We start from the raw sequence: 23815 nt of genomic DNA, 5'->3' as shown, positions 1-23815 counted from the left end.
CCCCTCTTGGTTGTCAGGTCAAAGCCAGAACACCTCATAATGTCTGCATGAGGTGTTAAACAAACACAGTGCCAGGAAAACTGTGCTACGCATGTCCACAACAGAGCTTTAGAGGGCTGTTTTTTTATTTCACAGATTGTGGTCTGTACTTGAAATCTGCCGTCAGGGAGGTCAGGGGAGTTTCCAGAAATTTACCTGCCTGACGCCAATGAGCAAAAAAAAAAGAAAGAAAAAGAAACAACAAAAACAAATGTAGCTGTACATCATTTCCCTTCTGGCTGCAGAATTCAGCCTGATCAGACCTGGCACAACAAGCATCTTTACCTTCAGGAGCTCTACAGCAGCTTTCTCCATCTGTCTGTGCAGATATCACTCTCCATCTGCCTGAAAACACCAGTGACAACAGGAACAAACATGAAAATATGTAGCTTGAGCTTAAACTTGTTTTTCTTGTCTCAATAAGAACAATAATATTGTTTTTAAACAAAACAACACTATACAATGTACTCATTTTAATGAGACTGAAATCAGACAATAAAATCCTGCAGCATATCTATGGAAACACTTCCAAGGGCTAACACATTTGCAAAGTGTTAATTGCAAATATAGCTCATTTGCAATTAACTGAGGCAAAAATTGGAAAATACAGGCAAAATTAATAAAAGGCCTACAGTCAACTAAACACTGGAAATACACTTTAGCTAAGTGGGAACAGGTTTATGGAGACACTACTCAGAGATACTGCTTACAAGAAATGTAGTCAGGTTTAAGTGATGTTGTCTGAAATTAAAGAGTTAGAGGCAGGAAAAAGGAAACTAGTCAAACTGGATGAATGACTAATGGAAAAAGTAAGAAAATTGAGAAACATATGAATGGTTCATTCCATTTATTCAATTTAATTTTATTTATATAGTGACAAATCACAACAACAGTCGCCTCAAGGCGCTTTATTTTGTAAGGTAGACCCTACAATAATGCATACAGAGAAAAACCCAACAATCATACGACCTCCTATGAGCAAGCGCTCTGGCGACAGTGGGAAGGAAAAACTCCCTTTAAACAGGAAGAAACCTCCAGCAGAACCAGGCTCAGGGAGGGGTGGGGCCATCTGCTGCAACCGGTTGGGGTGAGAGAAGGAAGAGAGGATGAAAGACATGCTGTGGAAGAGAGACAGAGATGAATAACAAGTATGATTCAGTGCAGAGAGGTCTATTAACACATAGTGACTTATTATTATTATTATTATTATAAGTAGCAAATTTGGGGGATTTGTCACTTCGTGGGCGTGTACTGTGCTATTATTATTATTGCTGTTGTTCCATAGTGTAGTGGTTAACACATTTCCCTCATACAGAACAAAATTCCTGAATTACGACCAGGAGAAAGTCTTCATGCAATCTGTTGTGGTGACCCCTCCCTTGTGAATAAAGAAGCAGGCAAAATCAGGGTTTTATTTTATTACTTGTATTAATTATGATGTTATTATTAAAATCTAACGAGTGGTTTCCAAACTCCAGTTTTTAAGCCTCAGGTTTAGCGTTTCACTCTCAGTATTGTTTTTTCTATTTATTTATTTTAACCAAAGATTATTGGTGCCGGTTGGCTCTGACTAAAAAAGTGTGGACACTGCAAATTTATAAAAGCATGATTAAAAAAATAACATCACACTGTATTGAAGAAGACTAAACTGAACTCATAAGGAAAGCCTTTGCTGTGGTTATATATCAAGTGTAGATGATGGTCATTTTCTTGATTATTTCTATGTGCTTGGAGCTTTTTGACTGTTTGCTGGCTGTTAGAAAGAATGCACATTCATTCCCATGAGGGACTTCCTCATTTGCCTTCACTTTTAAGACCCAGAAACCACATCCATATTGTAAATGCAGTGCAGCAGCACTAAAGTCCTACAAACCAAGAGATGAGAAAAGCAGCTTCTTATGAGTACAAAGTTAAACTGTCAGTTGAAACACTAAGCAGAGGTAGAAAATGAACTTTCTTACCTTACAGCCAATAATGATAGGTAGCTACCCTGAGAAGATATATTTTTTTAATTATTTTATTCAATATTCTTATTAAAAGCAACATCAAACAATGAATAATTAAAGTGTGAATAAGTTGTGCAGGCTCAGTCTCTCACATCTAGATTAATAATGGATGTTTCACAGTGGCGAACAAATAAACTGAGTCCTTTGTGGATCTAATCTAAGTAAATCGATGTGATGAATTTAAACTTTGCATGACAATAAAAAATGCACGACACCACGCTTAGAAAAGTCAGAGCAACCAGCGACACATGTACAGATATCTTTGCAAGAAAATTATTTTAATTTTGGTTGAACAAGGTGTCCTAATCCCGCACTGTAAGTAACTCTCCATTGCAAATCAGAGATCAAATTTACTTTTATTCCGTTCATTTCCTCCGTCCCTTTCTCCTTTGCTGTCTTTCACTGATAAGCTCCCCTCACCGCTGAACACAATGGCTCCATTGTACCAAACCACAGAGCTGATAATGTTTCGTGACATTAAGGGCAATGATTTTAGTTCTTATTCAGAGAGATGTTTTGATTGGAATGTAGACTCACAAAGAGCGCCATAATATTCAATGCTTTCAGAAATTAAGGAATCCAATATTAAAGACAATCGCCACTGACTCCCAGAGTATTTTATTAGCCTATATGTCAGGATATGTTTGGTTTCCAGATAGCAAAAATAGAGACTAAGTAATACAGCCGTAACATTAGAGAAGACTCCTTTAATGATGAGCTCTTTGCGCTCATATATTTGGGGAGCACATATTAAATCAATACGCGGAGCTTTCTGAAAACTTTGCTAATTTGAATCCTACCCCGGCAATCTATCTATAGCAGCAGAAAGTCTGAGAATTCCCAATGTCATTTACTTCCTCTGAAGTAAAAACTCAATTGTTTTCTCCCTCTTTTTATGTATAATAATATTCATATTCCCCCGAACGCTGACCCGCGAAAAAGGGGCCATTTCAGAGCTGTCAGTGCAATGTCTTTATCTTCACTCTCCAAATGCTGGGGTCAGCCAAGACTTGACGCTCTGCAGACAATTCTTCCAAAGACCTAATGTGATTAATGGGTGTCACTTAAGAAGGGTGGGGTGAGGTTTGGGGGGGAAGAAAGTAATTCAAAAGAGATTGTTGCTGAAGAAAAGGTGCAGTGCCGGCAGTTCATCAGCGAGAATTTAGCCCCCCTGGCTGTAGCCGTGTGCTGTTAAACGAAATGTTCAATGTCACTTTCAGATGTTTAATATAGTTGTTTAAAATAACCTTGAAACGAGGTGTGGCCTAACAGTTTGCCACGAGCGATAGGCATGTTTGACAGTATTTACCTGGTCGCATGCATTCTTGTGCAATGTGTTACCTGCATTTGCTGGTGTGCTTGAAGCCGGTGGGAAGACTTGTAAAAGCTGTGGAGTCAGTTTCCTGTGACTGCTACCTGTCCTCGTGCTCCTCGTTCATTCTGCTGACTTTTCCATTAACGTCTCTGGAAACTGAAAGTGTAAAGTGGGACATCCAAAGGCCTGCTTGACACATGCTGTTAAGCATTTGTTTATCTCGTTTCTACATAAAGTCAGATCATATTCACAGCTGGAGCTGGATTTCTTAGTCAGTTGTTTAAAAAAAGCAGCTTGTGACAAATGTCAGTTCCTCTCCTCCTGTTGTCATCACTTGAAACTTGTTTTCTGAAGTATGTAGCTTATCAAAATGCCCACCTGTTTCATGCATCTGTTTCTTGGTGGGATCTGCATGCAGAAGCTTATGTGTGCTTAGGCAGATCTTTTGTGGAGATAAAAACATCAGATGCGACTGGTCTTCAATGCAGATTCTTCAATATGAATCGGGGTGTTACTTAGTGCATGTTAATATCAGTCAGAGCCATTTTTCAGCATAGGCAAGCTTTCCTATGCCAAAGAATTGTTTCGTATTTAGTTTCAGATGAGTGTTCTGTCGCATTCAAATGAAAAAGGGAACACTATTGATACCTGATATAATGTAATACTAGTACAGGGTGGGCCATTTCTATGGATACACCGTAATAACGTGGGAATGGTAATATTAAAGTCCTGTTTGTGGCACATTAGTATATGTGAGGGGGCAAACTCCTCAAGATGGGTGGTGACCATGGTGGCCAGTTAGAAGTCGGCCATCTTGGATACAACTTTTGTTTTTTCAGTAGGAAGAGGGCCATGTGACACATCAAACTTATTGGTAATGTCACAAGAAAAACAATGGTGTGCTTGGTTTCAACATAACTTTATTCTTTCATGAGTTATTTACAAGTTTCTGACCACTTATAAAATGTGTTCAATGTGCAGCCCATTGTGTTGGATTGTCAATGCAACCCTCTTCTCCCACTCTTCACACTCTGATAGCAACACCGCAGGAGAAATGCCAGCACAGGCATCCAGTATCCGTAGTTTCAGGTGCTGCACATCTCGTATCTTCACACCATAGACAATTGCCTTCAGATGACCCCAAAAATAAGAGTCTAAGGGGGTCAGATCGGGAGACCCTCGGGGCCATTCAACTGGCCCACGACGACCAATCCACTTTCCAGGAAACTGTTCATCTAGGAATGCTCGGACCTGGCACCCATAATGTGGTGGTGCACCATCTTGCTGGAAAAACTCAGGGAACGTGCCAGCTTCAGTGCATAAAGAGGGAAACACATCATCATGTAGCAATTTCACATATCCAGTGGCCTTGAGGTTTCCATTGATGAAGAATGGACCCACTATCGTTGTACCCCATATACCACACCAAACCATCACTTCTGTTGTTCCAACAGTCTTGGAGGGATCCATTCAATGTGGGTTAGTGTCAGACCAATAGCGGTGGTTTTGTTTGTTAACTTCACCATTCACATAAAAGTTTGCCTCATCACTGAACAAAATCTTCTGTGTGAACTGAGGGTCCTGTTCCAATTTTTGTTTTGTCCATTCTGCAAATTCTGTGCGCCGATCTGGGTCATCCTTGTTGAGATGCTGCAGTAGCTGGAGTTTGTAAGGGTCTTGCTGAATGAAGCTAGGACAGCCACTGATGTTTCTTCATTAGTGACAGTTTTCTTGCATCCACATTTTGGCAAATCCAACACTGAACCAGTTTCATGAAACTTAGCAAGCAGGTTGCTGACTGTAGCATGGGAGATGGGTGGTCTCGTAGGGGGTCTTGCATTGAAATCTGCTCCAATGACCCGGTTACTGCGTTCACCAGATATCAACATGATTTCGATCCGCTCCTCACGTGTTAACCTCTTCGACATGTCAATGGCTGTGAACAAAGAGAAACTTGTAAATAACTCACGAAAGAACAAAGCTACGTTGAAACCAAGCACACCATTGTTTTTCTTGTGACATTACCAATAAGTTTGATGTGTCACATGGCCCTCTTCCTATTGAAAAAACAAAAGTTGTATCCAAGATGGCCGACTTTTAAATGGCCATCATGGTCACCACCCATCTTGAGGAGTTTGCCCCTCACATATACTAATGTGCCACAAACAGGACTTTAATATCACCAACCGTTCCCATGTTATTACGGTGTATCCATAGAAATGGCCCACCCTGTATATAAGTTAGTACAATTGTCATTCCAATCTAAATTGTAATTCTTACCTTGAATCTGTTATTTAGGACACATGCAGTAAAAATAATAACATTGTAGTGGGTGACTTTGTCTCCACACCTAAACAGAATAATGAAAATAGTCAAGGGTTAAAGTGAGACCCAGTTGCAATAGCTCAGCATAGAGAAAGTATCACAACAATATTTTCTAATGTGAGCTCCGTCTTTCTGGATTTACACAGCTGAATTCAACAACATGTAAGCAGATGTTTCACACGCTACCTTGGCTGATTTCCATCCCCTACACTGACAGTGTATTATACTGTCTTTATACTAGACACAATAAAGTCGGTATAAAGGCTGAACTTAATCTTTGCTACACTTGATGTAACCTAACTGTGATCACAGTACTGCAAGCTAACTGCCCAGAATTTTGATGCAACATTTGATCACTGGATTTTTGGTCAGTGTTCACTGGAACCTAAAAACACAGTTCAAAGAATTTTAAGAATTGTTGCTTTGCCACAGAATATGTTTCAAAAACGGATTTTACTTGTTAGATTCAGATGATGCAGGCACGCACTTTAACAACTTGTGAACTGCTGAAACAGTTAGGAACCACTTACTGTGCACATGTGTCAACACAACAACAAGATGGGCTAATATATTTCCCCTTTTTTAATGCTGATTGGCTCTATGGGGGCAGTACTACTACTCCATCTTTCAGATTTAAGCATTCTCATACAAATTTTTATTCAGATTTCTTGGAGTGCCCTGTTGATTTGACATTTAATTGGTTGCTATCCTTTTCTTGTGTTTGCACTCTTGTGTTTTTGGTCTTTTTGGAAGCTTAGAAATTTAATATCATTGGCATTGTTACTCCTGAAATGTCCTTCCCACCATTATATGTGCTTTTTAATATCTTCTTTGTGGCAATTCTTGGATGTTAATGCTATTATGTAGATGAAAGGACAATTCGGGTAACTTAACACATGGTTAAATGTGCTGAATCACCTTGTTGGGGTTGGTATCACCTTCCGGTTTTGGAGGGCTGATCTCACATATTTGTGAGCATCTTTTAAGAAACTTTGAATTTTAAAACATGTTTCAAGGCTTTAATAATCTTACTGTAATGGTCGTAGCATATGTATGTGTGTCTATTCCCTACTAGACACAAAAAAACCTAAAACTGCCGCCATGATTGTCAACATCTATGAGATTTGAGAATTATTTTTCCAGCATTCAGATCCTTACAAATTATATTATGTGTAGTACCTGAAATTCACCCGTGCATTCCTGCGAATCTGTCAGTTATCTTCGCATTTGACGTCCGTTTAACGTACGTGCTTTTAGCTCATGTTATGTTTTACAATGACCAAAGATTTATAATTTGTCAAGAATGTGTGAACTTGTATTTGTTATTGATTTCACTGATAACGCTGCTTAATCACCATGCATGTTTCCAAGGAAAATAACAGACAACAATTGCACACACAGGCTTGGCACAGCAATTGCACTGTACACAGTGATCACATGGCAGTTCAGGCAGCTTTTGCAGTTTGCGGGTGGAGCTGTCTCACAAGGTATGATTCTGGATACAGGATTTGATTTGTTTTTCTTTTTCTTGTTGTAATCAAAATGGCAAAAGCAATAAAATGTTTATGTTTCATGGTTTGCATAGCATCTCTTATTAAAAAATTCAGTACCCTTACTGTTGGGGGTGACTAGAATATGTGTCATGCATCTCTAATAACTGTTCAACAAACAGTGACGCTAATAGTGACCGTAATGCTACCTTTGTCTTATCCAATAAATATGTAGCTTGCAAAGATGTAGAAAAAAATATATGTGTAATATATATACACATACATATGTGTATATGAACAGCTATTTCTGGCAGCTGACTATATAAAGTTATATAATGAAGATGAAAAGAATAACAAGGTAAATTTACATACATGTCTGTTTTCATAGATGAGCAAAGTGAATAAGTGCCACAGGCCTGCAAAACTACATGCAGGGTAATGAAACTAAAGAGTGTGTAAAGCTCCCTGCAACAGAACACATTGCAGGATAAATATGGAAGCTAAGCAGTTGTATTTTCTTAATGCTGTAAAATACAGATGTCATAAAGTTTGTCCCTAAATTGCCAAATTTATCTGTAGATCTAAAAGTTAGAAAAGATAAGAGGTACTGCGATTCTCTATCACAGCAAACCTACTTTGCATTTGCAACATAAAAGCAGAAATGCATATCTTACACATTACAGCCTGTTTACACGCTCTCACATGCTCATTATTTGCACAGTGCGGATGCGACACACAATACGCGAGTGCAGCCTGACTTATAAGTGCTGCTGGATTAGAGTCTGAGGAGCAAACCGGCTGTGGAAGGGAGATGAAGGTGTGTGTGAGTCTCCCAGTCGCTCGCCTTGTGAGGAGCCTGAGCACCTGATAAGGCCACAGCCACCTAATCCTCCCCACCTTCACTACTACCATCCCATGCCTGTAAAAAACATCAGTAAAGCTTAAAGTCAATACTCACCCTGAGACTGATGATAGGCCTCCCTAGGCTTCCAGTTCCACTATGTCAACTGGGAGGGTTGATAAGCTGGTTAACTTGGTCTCACTAAATTCCTGCTATTTCCATCAAGCAGCATCATTGTTTAATGCGACACATTTAAAACCACAATATTCTGGGTCCTGTTTGTTTCCTCTTTTTGAAAAGCCATCGAAGGGTGTGAGATTGAGACGAAAAATGTCACAACTTGAAGGCAACAATGCAAAGTGAACGCTCCAAACAATGCTCGAAAAACTGGTAACACATAAAAGCATGCACTGAAAAAAACGGCACATATTTTTCAGACAGGGCTGTTGTACCGTGGGCTGAAGACTTCCTGAGAGCCGTAGCAGCTTTCATTTCTCCTGCAGAGATGTCTCAAGGCTAAAACACTCCTCAATGTTGACACAAACTGTTTCTCAACTGAGAGTTAAGAAAAACAACTGGTAATTACAGCATTTTGATTAGAGCACAACACATGTATTACCATGGAGACAACCTTACCTGAACACCGAGCGAGTGTGCTATATTAATTATTCTAATAATGAATACAGCTACAAAAAAAGAGAGAGAAGGCAATCACAGGTGGTGGATGAGAAGAACTCAACTGTCTCTTAATTGTAAGACAGTCATATTCCAGCAAATATTCATATACATATATATACACACACAAATCAAAAGTGCAGAAAATGAATGTGTCTGAGCAATGTACTGATTGGCCTCCTTATCTTAGATTGCAGGTGCCTGATTTGATGATGGAAAAAAGAGGAGCCGTTGCCACGTGTTTGCTGTAATCACAATTTAAATCTAACTCTTTAATCCATAGATATGACATCAAACTAATGCCAAGTGTTTGGCAAAATACGTCTCATAAGTAAACACAGAAATACTGGAACATTCCATTATATGTTTGGTGTGATTTTTTTACGTAAGCAGATATTTTTTGTGCCCTGATTTAACCTTGACTTACATGTCATGAATGGGTTTTTTTTTTCCTTTGCAGTAGTCAGTCTTAAGTTTCCTGTATTTTGGATATATAGCAATTATAAAACTGAATTGAACTAAATTAACATTTAGAAAAACTGGATGTTCTCCAGGCATGGAGGGTGATCTAAGATGTATTATGGGAAATGTATTTTGGATAATTCGTCTACCAAAAAAAATATCAAGATATCTAAGCTTCCTCTACTTCCCCCATCTTTTAAAAAATTGTCTAAGAGAGGAAGTTTAATCTCAAAACCATTGTGAGTGCCCTTTGAGTGAATTATAGTTATTACATGTTTTTATAAACCTTATTAGGCCAGCTCTTGAGATTGATATGAGTAAATCTGAGGTAATTAATTAAACATGTTCTCAGCTTATTTCCACTTAAGTTTAAAATTAATTAATGGCTTAGTTGACAGAAACAAATATTTCTTCCTAGTAGCTTCTTTAAAAAGAACCGTGTTTTATAATACTATAAATTTAGCTTTACTTTTAAGTTCACTTTCAAGCAAAAAGGTACAGTCTGTAAAATCTCACGACCAGAGATGGGCAGTAACGCGTTACTTGTAACGCGTTACTGTAATCCGATTACTTTTTTCAAGTAACGAGTAAAGTAAGGGATTACTATTGTAAAAACGGTAATTAGATTACCGTTACTTTCCCGTAGGAACGCTGCGTTACTGCGTTACTAAAACCGTGATTTTTTTGCGAGAACGTCTCATGACAGTGACAAGCGAGTGCCACGTTGGTGACAACAGCTGTGTGCAGATCAACAATGGATAATATACCGAGTGCGGGAGAGAGTATGAGCGTGCAGCGTTTAAATCGTGGAAGTACTGACCTTACTTTGAGTTTGATTGCATAAAAAGTGACAAAAACATTAGCGTCCGTTGTGCGTGGGAAGAAAACTTCTTTTTACAGCGAAGAAAAACCCCTAAACTTCCGAGCAAGCACCAAGTGCGCTACGACGTAATGGGAAACTCACAGAGAAACTCGTGGATTCTTCCACTGACCGCTGCGGCACACCTGCACCAGGGTAAACCTCCGCCTACCCTGCTCCTGCTTTACAGGTGAAAATAGAGCAAAAGGACCGCTAGTCTTTGATGTTATTTATTTTCTGCTGTGTTTTACTTGCATCTGTTTGAAAGAGTGAGTGTAAACACAAAACATATTTTATTTTATGTGCTGGAATGTGCAGAAAATAGGTTTAAATATTAAACTAATTTCTTCCAGTCAGAGAATGTTGCATATAATTAAATTTTTGCTTGATGCATAAAGTTAAAAGATTAAAACTAATAAAACAAGTTTTAAAAGGGGACCTTTCCATTTGATTACATTTTGTATGATGGATTATGTAGAAAAAGTAGAATTGGGCAGAAAGAGCTATCGCTTTATTACTTATTCAGGTTGTAAATCGTGTTTTTAAAAAGTAACTAAGTAACTAAGTAACTAGGTAATTAATTACTTTTTTCAAGTAACTTGACCAACACTGCTCACGACTAGATGTCAGTAGATTGTAGATTGCAGTCAACTGAGCTGTGTACCCCTCCCAATTCAAGTGCATAATCCTAGTTATAGTGCCTACTGCAGAACAAACAACTCTGGGCGCCATTCATCTTTAGTGAGTGTAAGCTGTCAGTTCACTGTTAACATCAGCTGTAAGTATGTTTCCACGCCTATTTGCTCTGAACGAGGCTGTAAATCTTTGTGAAAGGACTCTGATACCAGTTGAAAACTCAGTGAAGAACACTTCTGTTCTATAGCAAAACTGAGGTGATTTTTAAAGGATAACCTTGCCAAAATTAGGAACTGTTAGGCTTTTTAAGCTGCTGTTAGCAACTGTTAGTTGCAGTGTTATCAGAGCTAGCCTCTGTTAGCTGCTGTTTATGTTCATGTTAGCCTCTTTTAGCTGCTGTTTTTGTTTATGTTAGCCTCTATTAGCTGCTGTTTTTGTTCATGTTAGCCTCTTTTAGCTGCTGTTTATGTTCATTTTAGCCTCTTTTAGCTGCTGTTTTTGTTCATGTTAGCCTCTTTTAGCTACTGTTTATGTTAATGTTAGCCTCTTTTAGCTACTGTTTTTGTTCATGTTAGCCTATTTTAGCTGATGTTTTTGTTCATGTTAGCCTCTGTTAGCTGCTATTTTTGTTCACGTTAGCCTCTTTTAGATGCTGTTTTTGCCGGTGTTAGCCTCTGTTAGCCATTGTTTGTGAAACTGTAAAGTGGCTCTAACATTGCTGAACTCAGATACTTGGTGAATAAACTCATATGAGTATGTAATTAACCTATTTAATTAACCTATCAGAGAGAAAGTGTGATTTTTAGGACACTCAAGCCCAACATTAGGTGAGATAATATTAGCTTATAACCAACTGTTGTGGTTCTTTAGCTGGATTGCTGTCAGCTATTCAGAGATGGAGAGGTCACTGACAAGAAGTAATTCTTGCAATATTAAGAATAAATAAATATGTTTTTGCATGTTTTTGTGTGTTAGAGACTGACTTCAGTTCAAGAGGTGAGGCTTAAGGTGAGTAGGAAATTAAATACCCTTAAAAGAAGGATTTCCTGTACCTTTAAAATTTCTCCTGGATATCTGGGAACATGTGTGTGTGTGTGTGTGTGTGTGTGTGTGTGTGTGTGTGTGTGTGTGTGTGCGCGTGTTTCAATAGAACAGTGTAAACAGTTTTATAGATACAGAACAGTCAATTAATGGAGATAAATAATCAGATAAATTTAATAATATTGTCTCCTGCTGCTTGTATTTTAACATTTATGTCATAGATACAACCTTTAAAAAAGTAATTGTTACTGATATCTAACGGATTTTATCTTTTTTACAATCTATCGGGCTCAATTCTCACCAATCAAGTAGACTACAGTTAAAGAAACATGTTGCTATATAGTGTTTGTAGAGCACTGAGGTAGTACAGCCATAGGTACTGTTGAACATAAAGATAACCAGGTTAGTTAGTGGTTCTTTGCATCCATCACTTACTGACCTTGCTGTGCATGTGTGTCTGTGCACACACACTTTCCTCTAACCTGTACCTCCACCCCACTCAGCCAGTTTGCTGTTATCTGTGTATTTTCCAGCCCCCCCGCCAGCACACCTTCATTACTGCCCCAGATAGTGGCATTGGCAACTTGTCACTTATATTGATTTCTCTTAAACTGCAATTTACATGGATATTTGTGGGCGTCCTGAGGGCAGACTGCAGCCTGGCGGACGGCCCCGGCACCCTCGCTCTCGTTCTTTCTCTCTCTCTCTTTCTCCCTGCCCCTGAGGCTGGGAGGAAATGTTTCCACCCAACAACAAAGCCTCAAAGTGACTTTTCAATCTGACATCAGCAAACGTGTCATGCTGGTTCTTCAGCAAAAGCACTGCTTTTTCTTTTTCTTATCATAAAAACTAAAGCGGCTGGGGCCCTATGAAGGTAAAGGGGGTCTTTTGGGGGGAAAAATCAAGGCAACAGCAGGCTATGTTTTGTTAGGTATTAAATATCACTCTCTTTTATTTATTCACCAACTGTAAAAAAAAAAAAAGAAAAGAAAAAAGAAACAGCTGTACAAGCTTAATGCATTCTTGATTAGGGCTTAACAAACCTGCATTTATTCCGAGCTCCTGAATGTGTCCGGCAGTACCATAGTGCCTCCTCCCAACGCACACCTGACCTTCTGCTGCAGAGGCCGGGGGAATAAAACAATTACCTGCAGCTAGGTAAACCACAAATGCTTTGTGAAAGCCTTCACACCGCTTTCACACAATAATGCCAAAATGTCACAATCTTCAAACTTTACGAATACAACACACCGTTAAGAGTTTTTGCCATGTGTGATGAAGGTCACCTGCAAAAGTCAAAACAGGATTTTCAGAATAAAATACGTTTCGTAAGACCTACGTGAAAAAAAAAAGTCTGTTAAAGATGCCTTTGAAAAGACAGCTGAGCAATGCGTCTGAGAATAATCTTCCTCCATGGACATCTATGACTTCAGACCACAGAGAGGGAATTTATTTCAGAACATTAATCCCACAAGAAGATTGCAAATCCTAAATCCTGCAAGACAAACACAACTGTACAAGGAGAGAAAGGAGAAGCACTCATCTCATTCTGCATCCCTGTCTCTCCTTTGAGCCTCAAGTTAGTGGTGACTGGGTTTGCAGCAGGCAGTATATGAAGCAGAAGACCACATTTGGTACTTTGGTGATGGTAAACGTCCTATCCTTGCCTGACCTTTGACCCCTTCCCCTCCCTGAGAAGAACACAGTTCCCCTGCCATGTAAAAAAAAAAGTGAAGTAAAAAAGTGGAATGAGACGAAACGTTTTTAAAACAGCACTGGGTGAAGAAGGGGTGTGAGCTGGTGGGTGTCGCTGGTGATGTCACACCTCCCAGACAGCCAGGATTGGACCCTAATTAGAAAGCTCGGCAGCAAATAGATAGGCGTCCTGCATGATTGAATTCAAAGTGGCTGATGCCAAAATTTCTGCAGAGGCGCGGCAAAAACTGGCTGAGAGGAGCGAAGCAGCCGGGATCAGTGCTGCTGAGAGCTGCCACGCTGCGCTGCGAACACAGTCTCTCTATGAGCTGGAGGCGAGCTGGAGTTTCTGAGGTGATACAGGAACAGCGAGACGCGAAGCTCCTCTCCCTGGTTTGAAGGGATAAAAAAGAAGAGCCGAAAATATAGTCCGAGTGTTCGTCAAAGCCGAGGACGCAGCGCAATCAGAGAGCAACGGAGGCTGACGCCAGACAAGTACAAAGGAGAATCGAGCCGCCGAGTTCAAGTTATCCCTGCGCCTCGCTCCAAAGGTCTGCGCTGATGGCATCCGTACTTGGAAACAACAGCCGCGCGTCGGGAGCTCAGGGCGGCCAGGTGAAATGCAAGCTGAGAAGGAGGAGGAGGAGGCGATCCAAGAGAAAAGGTAAAAGCAAACAGAAAGAACGGAAAAGAAACTTTATACCACTTGTTTCCTTTTTTCTTTTTTCTTCTTTTTTTGGCTTTCTCTCCAGAGGTCGTGCGCACCTTGGCGGAGCATCGGAGCGCACAGGCGGCAGCCCGGTGGAGCCTGCACCTCGCTGCTGCTCCTGCTCCGATAACGGCGGCTTTGGATAATAGTGCATATTTGAAATGTGACTGAAGAAAAAAAAAAAAAAACCGTGATCTCTGTTTAGGAGGAGACGGCGGCTTTAAATCGCCTTTCTCGTGTAAAGTTTAGTTGCCGCTGCGTGCGTCGTCCTCGCAGAGCCTTCGTTGTGTCTTATACCTAACGGGACAGCGGAGAATGAAAGTATTATTTCGCTCTTATGGAGCTTTAAACGTGCTCTCCGGTAGACAGAACGGCTGCTGTCAATATTTAACACTGATTTCTTCATTTGTTTGTTTTTTTAAGCAGCGCATACACATGAATCCTGTCCTCACTGATTTCTTCCATAATTTCAGTTAGATTGCCACATCAGTTCTTGTCAGTAAGTTTAAATATTCAAAATGTAGCATAATTAAAGAGCATCCTCCTCCACGCTGGAAAACACTGCAAAATCCCAATAATTCACATTTTTTTTGTCCTTTTCCTTTTTTTCCCCTGTTGTCTCATCTAAACAGAATTTTCACCCATTAGAGGCTAAAACTGCACTGCTGTACTGCTACACAGAGAAGCCTCAAGTTTAGGACTCAGTTATGGGCCTGCAACAGGGAGACAAAAGGAGCAGGGACCTACAATTATTTTATCTGGCCCTTCAAAATAATATTTCTTTGTTTTTTTTGTCTTGATATTTTTTATTTGTGCCTGTTTCTAATTCTAAGCTTCCAGCCTCCTTTTATGGAGCTTCTAATGAAGAAATCAGTGGATTAACAATTGGAGACAAACTGTAAAACAGCCAATTATATGTGTAATGAAAACAGAAAAGCATGCTGATTTCCAGTGACTGAAACATAATAACAGTGAGGATTTTTTTTCCTAAGGCTCAGCGCCTGTCCCTGCAGCCGTGCTGTAATGGATGCTGACGGGGGTTCATGGTAAACAAATCCCTTGTGTGTTTTAAATGCCCTGCATCCTCTCTGCCAGTGACACTCTTACCTTTGTGAAATATTATGTATATGATGCAAAAAAATTAAATAAATAAAAATAATACAATTCACAGCACTCTGGCTGATGAAACATTTCCACCTCAGCACCTCTCACTTTGAGACTTTGCATTCCTGCTTTTTTAAAAAAAGAAAAAAAACAAGAAAAGTGGTCACAAGTGAAAACGCAGCATTGCTCGCTGCTAAAATTAATCCGTGATTGCTGAGTAATTTTATCCCAACTTCCTTCGTGCTGCACTTCACAGAGGGAAAAGAGCTGCAAAGTGACATTTTGAAAGATCAAGAAAGGAGCTATTATTGATATGTCAGGGAATGCTTTGATTCTTTAGAAGAAGAAAAATAAAAACCTCGCCGGTTATTTCCTCAGGTATTCTTATTTGGCTAATTAATACTGAACTGAATCACCGAGCACTTGTTTGCTCTGGCACAGGCCTCAAACTCTTTGCTTTTTGTTCACCTCCTCTTTTTCTGCCATCTCCATAAAAAAGGAGGAGGAAGATTTAAGCAATATTTATTTTTATTTATTCATACGCATAACAGATGATAACACGACCGTTTGTGTTGTTTATGCTTGAAGACACTGACGTGCCACCCCATTGCATTGTGGAATATGGATGAACGCTCGGAGCGTGTTGACGTATCCGACTGCAATTGAATGCATAACGAGCTTTCATAAACACTTTGCACTTGTCATCAAACTACAAAACAGACAACTGCATCTCATTTCCATAACCTCTTGATTTTTAATAGCCCAAGTAATTGAGACAAGGGAGACAATACATAAAATATAGTGCTGAGGCAAATGTATTTACATAATGGAAAACGACAGAATTGGTTCCACAACATTAAGCATTGCATATGAGTATCACACAAGCGCGCGCGCACATTAGCTGACAGGCCCTCGCTGCGTGTATTTCCGAGCAGCTAATTTATCAGCTCTGCTGATTCATTCTGATAACACGGGACATTAGGGGCCAGTTCAGGGGCCGGCTGTAAATGAACTGTGGCTTCGGGACGCGCTGATGGCCGCTGACTCTTCTGCTCTTCCTGTCTTGACGCTTGTATTCAAATTTAAACGTTTCATAAAACTGTCAAAATAAAAGCCCAGTGTCAGACTGAAGGGTTCCAGCTTCCATTTTTTTTTAACCGATCATCGTCATCTTTCATCTCAAATGCCAGCCGAGCATCATCTCGAGATTTCCACACAATTATGTGTATAGACTTTAAGGAAAATAAATCAATAAATCAATAAATCACTGAGGGATTATTTGGTTGCATTTGTGGCTTAATCCCTTGAAAAGGCTGCAGATTATTTGTAGATGGACTAAAACCTGCGTGTGTATTCAAAAGGTTCTAAGCAGATTCAGCAACTTCGATTAATTTCTTTTTCCATCAGACTCCTTTTTTGTTTTTCTTTTTTGGGTGTGTTTGCTCATTTCTTTTGGATGGGCAGGATAAATAAGTAAAGAGTGAAGATTACAGCCTGGGGATGTATTTGCTAACATCTTTTTAGCAGGCGGCCCTCACTGCTCCTGCTCAGATTTCCTAAAAATCACACACCTTACTGAATCCATCAGCTGCTTTTTCAGCTGCTGTTTGACAGCCGCCGCCTCCTCAGATTGTTCTGGTTCCAGCACTCCTGTCAGCTCGGTGTTGTGCAGATGTACACCTCACTCGCTGTTTTTTTTTTGTTTTTTTTTGCTGTTCTTTAAGCACAGTGTGAGCAGAGTTATCCCCCTCAGATGGACTCGTGGACACACAGAGGATCTGCCTCTTAATTAGTCACAGCCGTGAGCTCTGTGTCCCTAAAGGGACGTCAGTTGCACAAATACAGTCGTGCACGTCTGGGTGAATGATGCACTCCCCTGATTTTTGACAAATCTGCCTGTAGATTCCCGCCTGTCAGTCATCTGTACGACGTGACCTTGTTAAACCGCGGCATATGTGCAGCATATTCTTGCTCTTCTATCCACAGTGTGCCTTTCTTACAGACAAAAATAAGCACCGCCGAGATTTATTGGCCAACATTATTTTTTTTTACAGCCACACTTATCACCCTGCACTCTCAGTACAGTATATCAGCGTATCATCAAGAGCGCCGAGGGGGGAAATGTGAAAAACACAGAGTGTAACATAATTTATATAGCAATTACTGCTTACGCTCTGCTTCCTGGTGAGCTGGCGACGGCGACAGACGGGTCGAGTGTGGGCTGCCGTGGCGGCGGTGAAAGTTGAGGTGGAGGGATGCGAGGGTTTACACGCATTTGAACATCTCCGTTCTGGAGAGGTGCAAGTAAACATTAGCTCGGCGGCTGGGTCAATCAACATAAAACACCCTCTCCCCCCACTCTCCCACCCACCCAGTGATCCTCTGTGACTATCTGACATCTCACCAAGCATAGGGAGGGAAGAGTGAGTGGAATTCCTGGCTGTACCGTATCATCCCGCTTCCCTCTCAGCGCTAACGGTGGTGATAGAGGCGCCGCTGAGTTGAGGGGCAGAGGTCAAGAAGAGGGGGCACAGACTCAGAGCAGACTGTCCTTTACGATTTCACAAATTTGAAGAACTTTGCATCTGCACTGGTTTAATCAGCCAGGTATCTGTGCAGACCAGTAATATTACTGTCTGCTAGTGCTAGTCACTGATGCTACTGGAAGAAAACCAAACATTCTTGTATTGGAATGTATTTCGGAATGACCAAAATAGCTCTGAGATTAAAGAAGATGTGTTGCAGCCTGTCGGAGAGAACAAGCTGTGTTTTCACAGTTGTGATAGAAGCGTTAGCAGTATTTGAAGATTCATAGACGGTATACAAAATGCACACAAAACAGCCTTTGCTTTAATTGAATTACGTAACCACACTAGCCCACTGTCTGTCAGTGTTGTTTGTCTTAGATATAGTACCTTTACCTGTTTTGCCTTTATTGCTTTGTAGGAAACACGATTCTTCGTAGCTGTTATTTGCTGCACTGTCCTTTAAGGTCTTTACTGCTTATGACTGATCACTTGGAGCTTTTTTGTTGACTTGTGTTCATGCTAAACCTCGTACACCTTGCAAATCTTCCAGATTTGGCTTTGAACTTCATATACTTTGGAGACTCTGTTTGCAACTCTTCATTTTTTATGCGTTGTTTACATCTTGCCGCTAATTCCAGCTGCACGGACACGTGTTGAATGTCATGTCCATTTTTCTCCTGTCATTTGCTGTTTGCCTCCCTACCAACATCTGTCAAATAAGCCCCACCCCTTCCACCCCCACCCATAACAAAACTGCAAGTTTTTTCTTTTTTAAGCAGCATATAAATTATAGAAAAAGCAAGTATATATAAATCGAAGGTTCCTTTTAAATAGAATCCAGGATGCTCATGCTGTCTTTGAGAATAAAAAATAAAAAAGCTCAATGTGAGTAATAATAGAAGAAAAAGAAAAAACAGTCGTAATGCTCAATAGTAAATCTGGCTAAAAAAAATGATTACATTTAAGTTGGAATAGTGAAAGTGGTCCAAGCATGCCGAGTCTGCAGTGATGTGTGAGAGACCTTTAAGGACGATGACAGTGTTTTAATCAGCATTCATTCAGATCATTGTTTAATGTTAGCGTAACTGTCCCCGTCATGCACACATGCATTGTAACAGTTGCAGTATGGTCTCTGCATTGGCCTACATTCACATGCAGAATCCACTGATAAATAAACTCACTCTGCGGTAACACAGAGAGGACCTGAGCCAATGCACACCTTGCACCAGTTTCCTGGTGTAGGGTCATTGTCATCAGGAGTGGGAAGGTTTCTGGTTGAGGAATGCAGTTATTGGTGCTTGGTTTCCATGTTGGGATAGCCCAATGTCACACAGTGTGTGTGTGTGTGTGTGCGTGTGTGTGTGTGTGTGAAAGAGAGAGAGGTTTGTTTCACAGATGAAAAGCACTAGTTTTATTCCTGAAACACTTCTGTCACATTTGTTTGTGTTTGTGCTGATAACTGCATTAAGAGCTGCAACAGAAACACCGCTGGCATTTATGAGGTTAATGAAGGTCAGTGCCGATGGAAGCGGCGCCGTGTTCTGCGGTGTGCGCACGCATGGCTCTGCGAATTTACAGGCACTTCCTGATTAAGGGTAGCGGCGGAGGAGTCTGCGGTTTAGGACACGGCGTCCTCTAGCTGACTGAGCGTTTAGCTGGTGGGCGGAGGAGGGGGCTGGGGAAAAAAAAGGTTATTACTACTCATTGTGGTCTCTTGAGGACAGCTGATAAAATGACCAAGGAAAAGGAATAGCACAACTTTAGCACATTAGCATAATTAGTAATTATCTGGTAATAGTCCCTCTTGGCTTTTTTGGAGCTCGGCAGTGAGAAATTGTACTTAAAGTTCAGGGCCAGAAAACAAATTTCATGGCGAAATGTCTCAATAACACGCGGAGTGCAAGAGCTGCCTCAGTCAGGCTGCGGAGAGAATGAATCAGAACAAGTATCAAAAGCACAGATGCAGATTTAAAAAATGCAGAAGGTGACACTTAAGTTAATTAGCCTGTTGTTTGATGACTCCCACAGTTGGAAAGATAAGGGTATTACTCATTGCAAATACCTTGTTGCACTTGTTGCTATGACAACAAAAACACAGTTTAATTGAGTTAGTCATGTGTTACGCTTCATCAGCCTGTCCACAAGAGCTTTCACAACAATGACTACTTTGGTGGAGACATTTGAGAGCTGGTTACACTGCATGCCACTAATGCGCGTGTGCCGCTCTGATGGAAATTGCGCTCCAGAGTGATGCCTCTGTGTGTGTTAATTTGTTTGCGTGCACGCGTGTGTGTGTGTTCTTGTCGCCTGTGTGCCCGGTACATGTCGCCATTCGCGGGGAGCTGTCAGTCTTCATAAACACAGATGTGGCACGGCAACTCGGCGGCATTATCGCTTCCCGTCAGTGTGTGTGCGTCTGCAGTCCACAAAACAACGCAACATGAGAGAGCCTGTTGTGTAAAAGAGAGTTTGGATGTCTCGTAGCAACTGTCAAGCAAGTTTTTGTTGTTGTTGTTGCTGCTGCTGCTGTTGGGCTGATGCCAGATGTGAGCAACAGCCGAGCAATAGTGTAACTATTGTGTATGTTTTGAGATGCACGTTAGATCGATGAGAGAGCTTTTAACAAGGGAACATGTGCGATGCTTTGGGAGCAACAAGCTGGTGATTTGTTTATCCAGTAAGAGTAGGGATTACAATTTAAAGGAACAATTCAGACATCTTTTTTTTCCACTGTGTGTGTGTATGTGTGCTTTGAATGTTTTTTTTTATGTTTTTGTTGAGTCAATATTCATTTTGGCTGCAAACTAAAGACAAAACGCTGCCATGGTTTCCCAAGGCACAGCGCGATATTGTTAAGCATCTTGTTTTTCCTAACCAGAAATCCAAAAACCGAAGGCATTTAGATCGTACAATAATGCAGAATGAAAAAAGGGTCACAGTTTTAAACATTTGATCGTTTGTTTTCTGTCTCTGCTTTCAGGCAGTTTCCGTTTCTTTGCTGTTAACATGACGGCAGGTCTTATTTTTCTGTCTTCAGATGGACCTTGTAGAGTTTGCAGCTGAGAACAAGACAAAAAAAAAAAGAAAAATGAAAAAGGGGGAAATTTTATTGACCTTCCTACCTTTGAAATCATCCTGATACCAGTTTCATTTATATCATGAACCAAAACCACATATATATAAATATATTTAATTTTCAGCTTGTTTACATGGTAATAATTTGGTTTTTAAAAAATATTTAGCATTTTTGTTGCATTGATATTTAAGATAAAGAATACTATCTCATCTTTCCTACTTAAGGTTTTAGAGGAACAGTAACTAACATTAGCTTTTTCATCCAATACAACATGTAGATGAGGTGTATTCTTCATGCAGCTGGTATCTCTAACAACCTTCACAGTTATATGGAAAGCTGTTTTTATCACCTCCTCTCATCTTATCTGGATTGTGGCAGCTGGACTGTATAGAAGGGTTTTAGTGTGAAGACAGAGCTGTAAAATGCAAAGAAATTGCATTTCTAATAGCAAAATTACGCACTCGATTTACTCCAAATGTCAACCAAAATGCACTTTTCATGCTTGTTCTTACATTGTGACTGCCAAAGTCAAACAGAAACAGAGCTGTAGTGTGGTTACATTTCACTAAACTGAGTCTGGTAATTCTGAACTAGATTCGCTCACCTAAAAATTTCAAGTTTTTAATTCATGGCAGTGGATTTTTTGTGTCTTATCATCGCTGTTATTATTATTTTATCATGCCATCAAGACTAGCTCTCACATCTAATGCGAAGTCCTGCCAATAGTGTGGAAGCACCCCACACATCATGGTGGCAAAACATTTCTCCAGTTTATGATCCTAATTAGCTCTAACTGTGCCATCATCCCTGAGTCATCATGCCTGGAGAGAGGCCAGATCATTTGACGGTCCACAGTTTCACGCTTTCTTCATCCCTCCTCTCCCTTTCTTCCTTTCTTTCATGTCTTTTCCTTTCAGTTTCTGTCTCCCTCTCTCTCTCCCTCTTCCCTGAAGCACACACACTGTTATTGTTGTCCTCCAGCTTCATGTGCGTATTCACAGCACGGTAGCTGCTGCTATGAAAAGGGAAATATTTCATAAGCAGAAAATAGCTGAAGAAGGTGCTAGGATATGGGCTCCAAAAAAAGCTTTGTGCTGTTTTACCAACTCGGTCCAAAATACAGCAAGTCAGCCTTGAAATGTGTTCGCTCGCCATTCGAGTGCATTTGGAAATTAAAACTCACAAACACGTGAATGGCATCTGATCAGCTGGCAAAGCGTGCGCTGCTGGCACCTCTCGCCTTATGTCATGCTTCAGCCACACAACAGCACAACTGCCTCGTGTGCTTTGCTGACATAGCAAAGTTAACACTGATACCCCGCCTCATATGGAATAATGAAATTGGATGAAGCAGCTTAGCCGCTTGCCGTCCCTCCTCTAGCCATCAGACTCGGTGCCTATTTGAGATAACGTTAATGAAGGAGACTTTAGCCAAGAATAGACACGTCTTACTGCTGGAGTGGTGGGGGGGTGGGGGAAGAGGGGTGGGGCACTAACGGCATTTATTTCCATTAATAAGATGGAGCGTTTTACAAGAGAACCTCTCCTGAGGGCTCTCTCCGGAGGTCGGAGAGAAAGCTACACCTTTTAACAACCTCCAAAAGAGTTCTCAGTGTGCGGAGAGATGTTGTTGCACGGCCTGTTCTCTAAGAAACTTGTCCTAACCTTGCTTCACCAATTTGGGCTGAGGTGGTGACTACAATCACTGCTTTTCATCATTTGTAGGTTTTTGTTGTGGGTGTTAGCAGCTTGGGAAGGCAAAGTCTGAATTTTCTTAGAGAGCTAGCATGAAATATTTTCCAGTTCTTCTGCTCTTGACCACTGTATGATTTACCACTTGAAACTGCTGATTTTAGATATCAATAAACAAAGCTAGCTTCTTGATTCTAGTTTGTATTTATCAGTTTTGCTGTAGCTAGCTAAGCTAACTAGCATTAACTTCATGATGTTGCTGAAAAAATGTTACAGACTGTCAGGTTTTAATGTTAATGGGTGCAAAGAATGAAGGGCTGTAAGAAAGATGTCAAAAACGCACTTGCTGACCTTGTACACAGTGTTGTGCTAAAACACTGAATCTAAAGCTAATAGGTGGTCAGTAGTTTTGGCCATGCTAGCTGAAACAGGAGACTGTTGGAATTTATAGCTGTGTAGAAGCAAACTACTTTACTTTAACGCACGGTTACGCTCGAGCTTTATTATTTATACACTGCAGGATTTAAAGGTAGCTGACGCCATCTTGGATGATGAATGTGGCCGATAGCGCAGAACTGCAAACAGTCTGTAATTCATTTAAAACTAGTCCAAGATGATAACTTAAGACAAAGTGCAGTTTTAGCCTGGACCTTGGATGTAGTAAGCTGCTAATCTGGATGAGCATTTTTAAACTTAAACAGTGTGATCCCTTTAATACGATCATGGTTGGTTTTTTTGTTCCGTTATCTGTTTTTGTAATAACCCGAGGATGATGCCATACATCCTTATTGGATTAGTGCATTATATGATAAGTGGTAAGCATTATGGGAAATGCTGTAGTAGCGAGGCCTGAATGATTAGCTCAGTCACTGTGCCTGTGTACAGAATATTTTCTACCACTGATATTTTTTACTTCTCTCTGCATGAGGGGTCAAGAGTGTTTTTACACTCCTTCCTCACTATGTAAATACATCTGATAGCAGTTGATTCATAGTAAATGATAAATACGCTCTTTTTGCAGTGAATATTAGATCCCTGTAGCTGATGGAATTGCTTAATGGCAGATTAGGAGCACTGATAATGATGAGCGCATATGCGAATATCCTCGCCGCTTCATTATTCTGCTCACATGCAAGCATTAAATAACATTTTTCCCCCTCTTTGCCCTACAGTAAATCCCTCTCCCATCCATCGATTCCAGGATCCTTTAGGGGCCCCTTCTAGGAGAGACCGACAGGCTTATCTTGCAAATCCTTTAAAAGGTATTTAGAAAAAAATCGTTCCCTGCATTAAGTGTGTCTGATGTTGCATCGCCGCAGGGT

General features: G+C 40.5%; 1 protein-coding gene across 2 annotated transcripts in view; it reads left to right on the top strand.

The window, feature by feature from the left end:
- The first annotated feature begins 13550 nt into the window (after window positions 1-13550).
- Window positions 13551-23815, top strand: part of adarb2 (adenosine deaminase RNA specific B2 (inactive)) — a 232409-nt gene continuing 222144 nt past the window's right edge. The window contains exons 1-2 of one of the 2 annotated variants that reach the window (XM_080864183.1): window positions 13551-14048; window positions 23666-23755. In XM_080864183.1, coding sequence (XP_080720309.1) covers window positions 13946-14048; window positions 23666-23755 — 193 coding nt within the window. In that variant the 5' untranslated portion in view covers window positions 13551-13945. The remainder of the gene's footprint in view (window positions 14049-23665; window positions 23756-23815) is intronic. The other variant, XM_080864184.1, reaches the window with a different exon arrangement.

The sequence above is a fragment of the Rhamphochromis sp. 'chilingali' genome, assembly GCF_963969265.1.
Source record: "Rhamphochromis sp. 'chilingali' genome assembly, chromosome: 18".
In the NCBI taxonomy this organism is placed as follows: domain Eukaryota; kingdom Metazoa; phylum Chordata; class Actinopteri; order Cichliformes; family Cichlidae; genus Rhamphochromis; species Rhamphochromis sp. 'chilingali'.
This window is presented reverse-complemented; position numbering and strand designations above follow the sequence as displayed.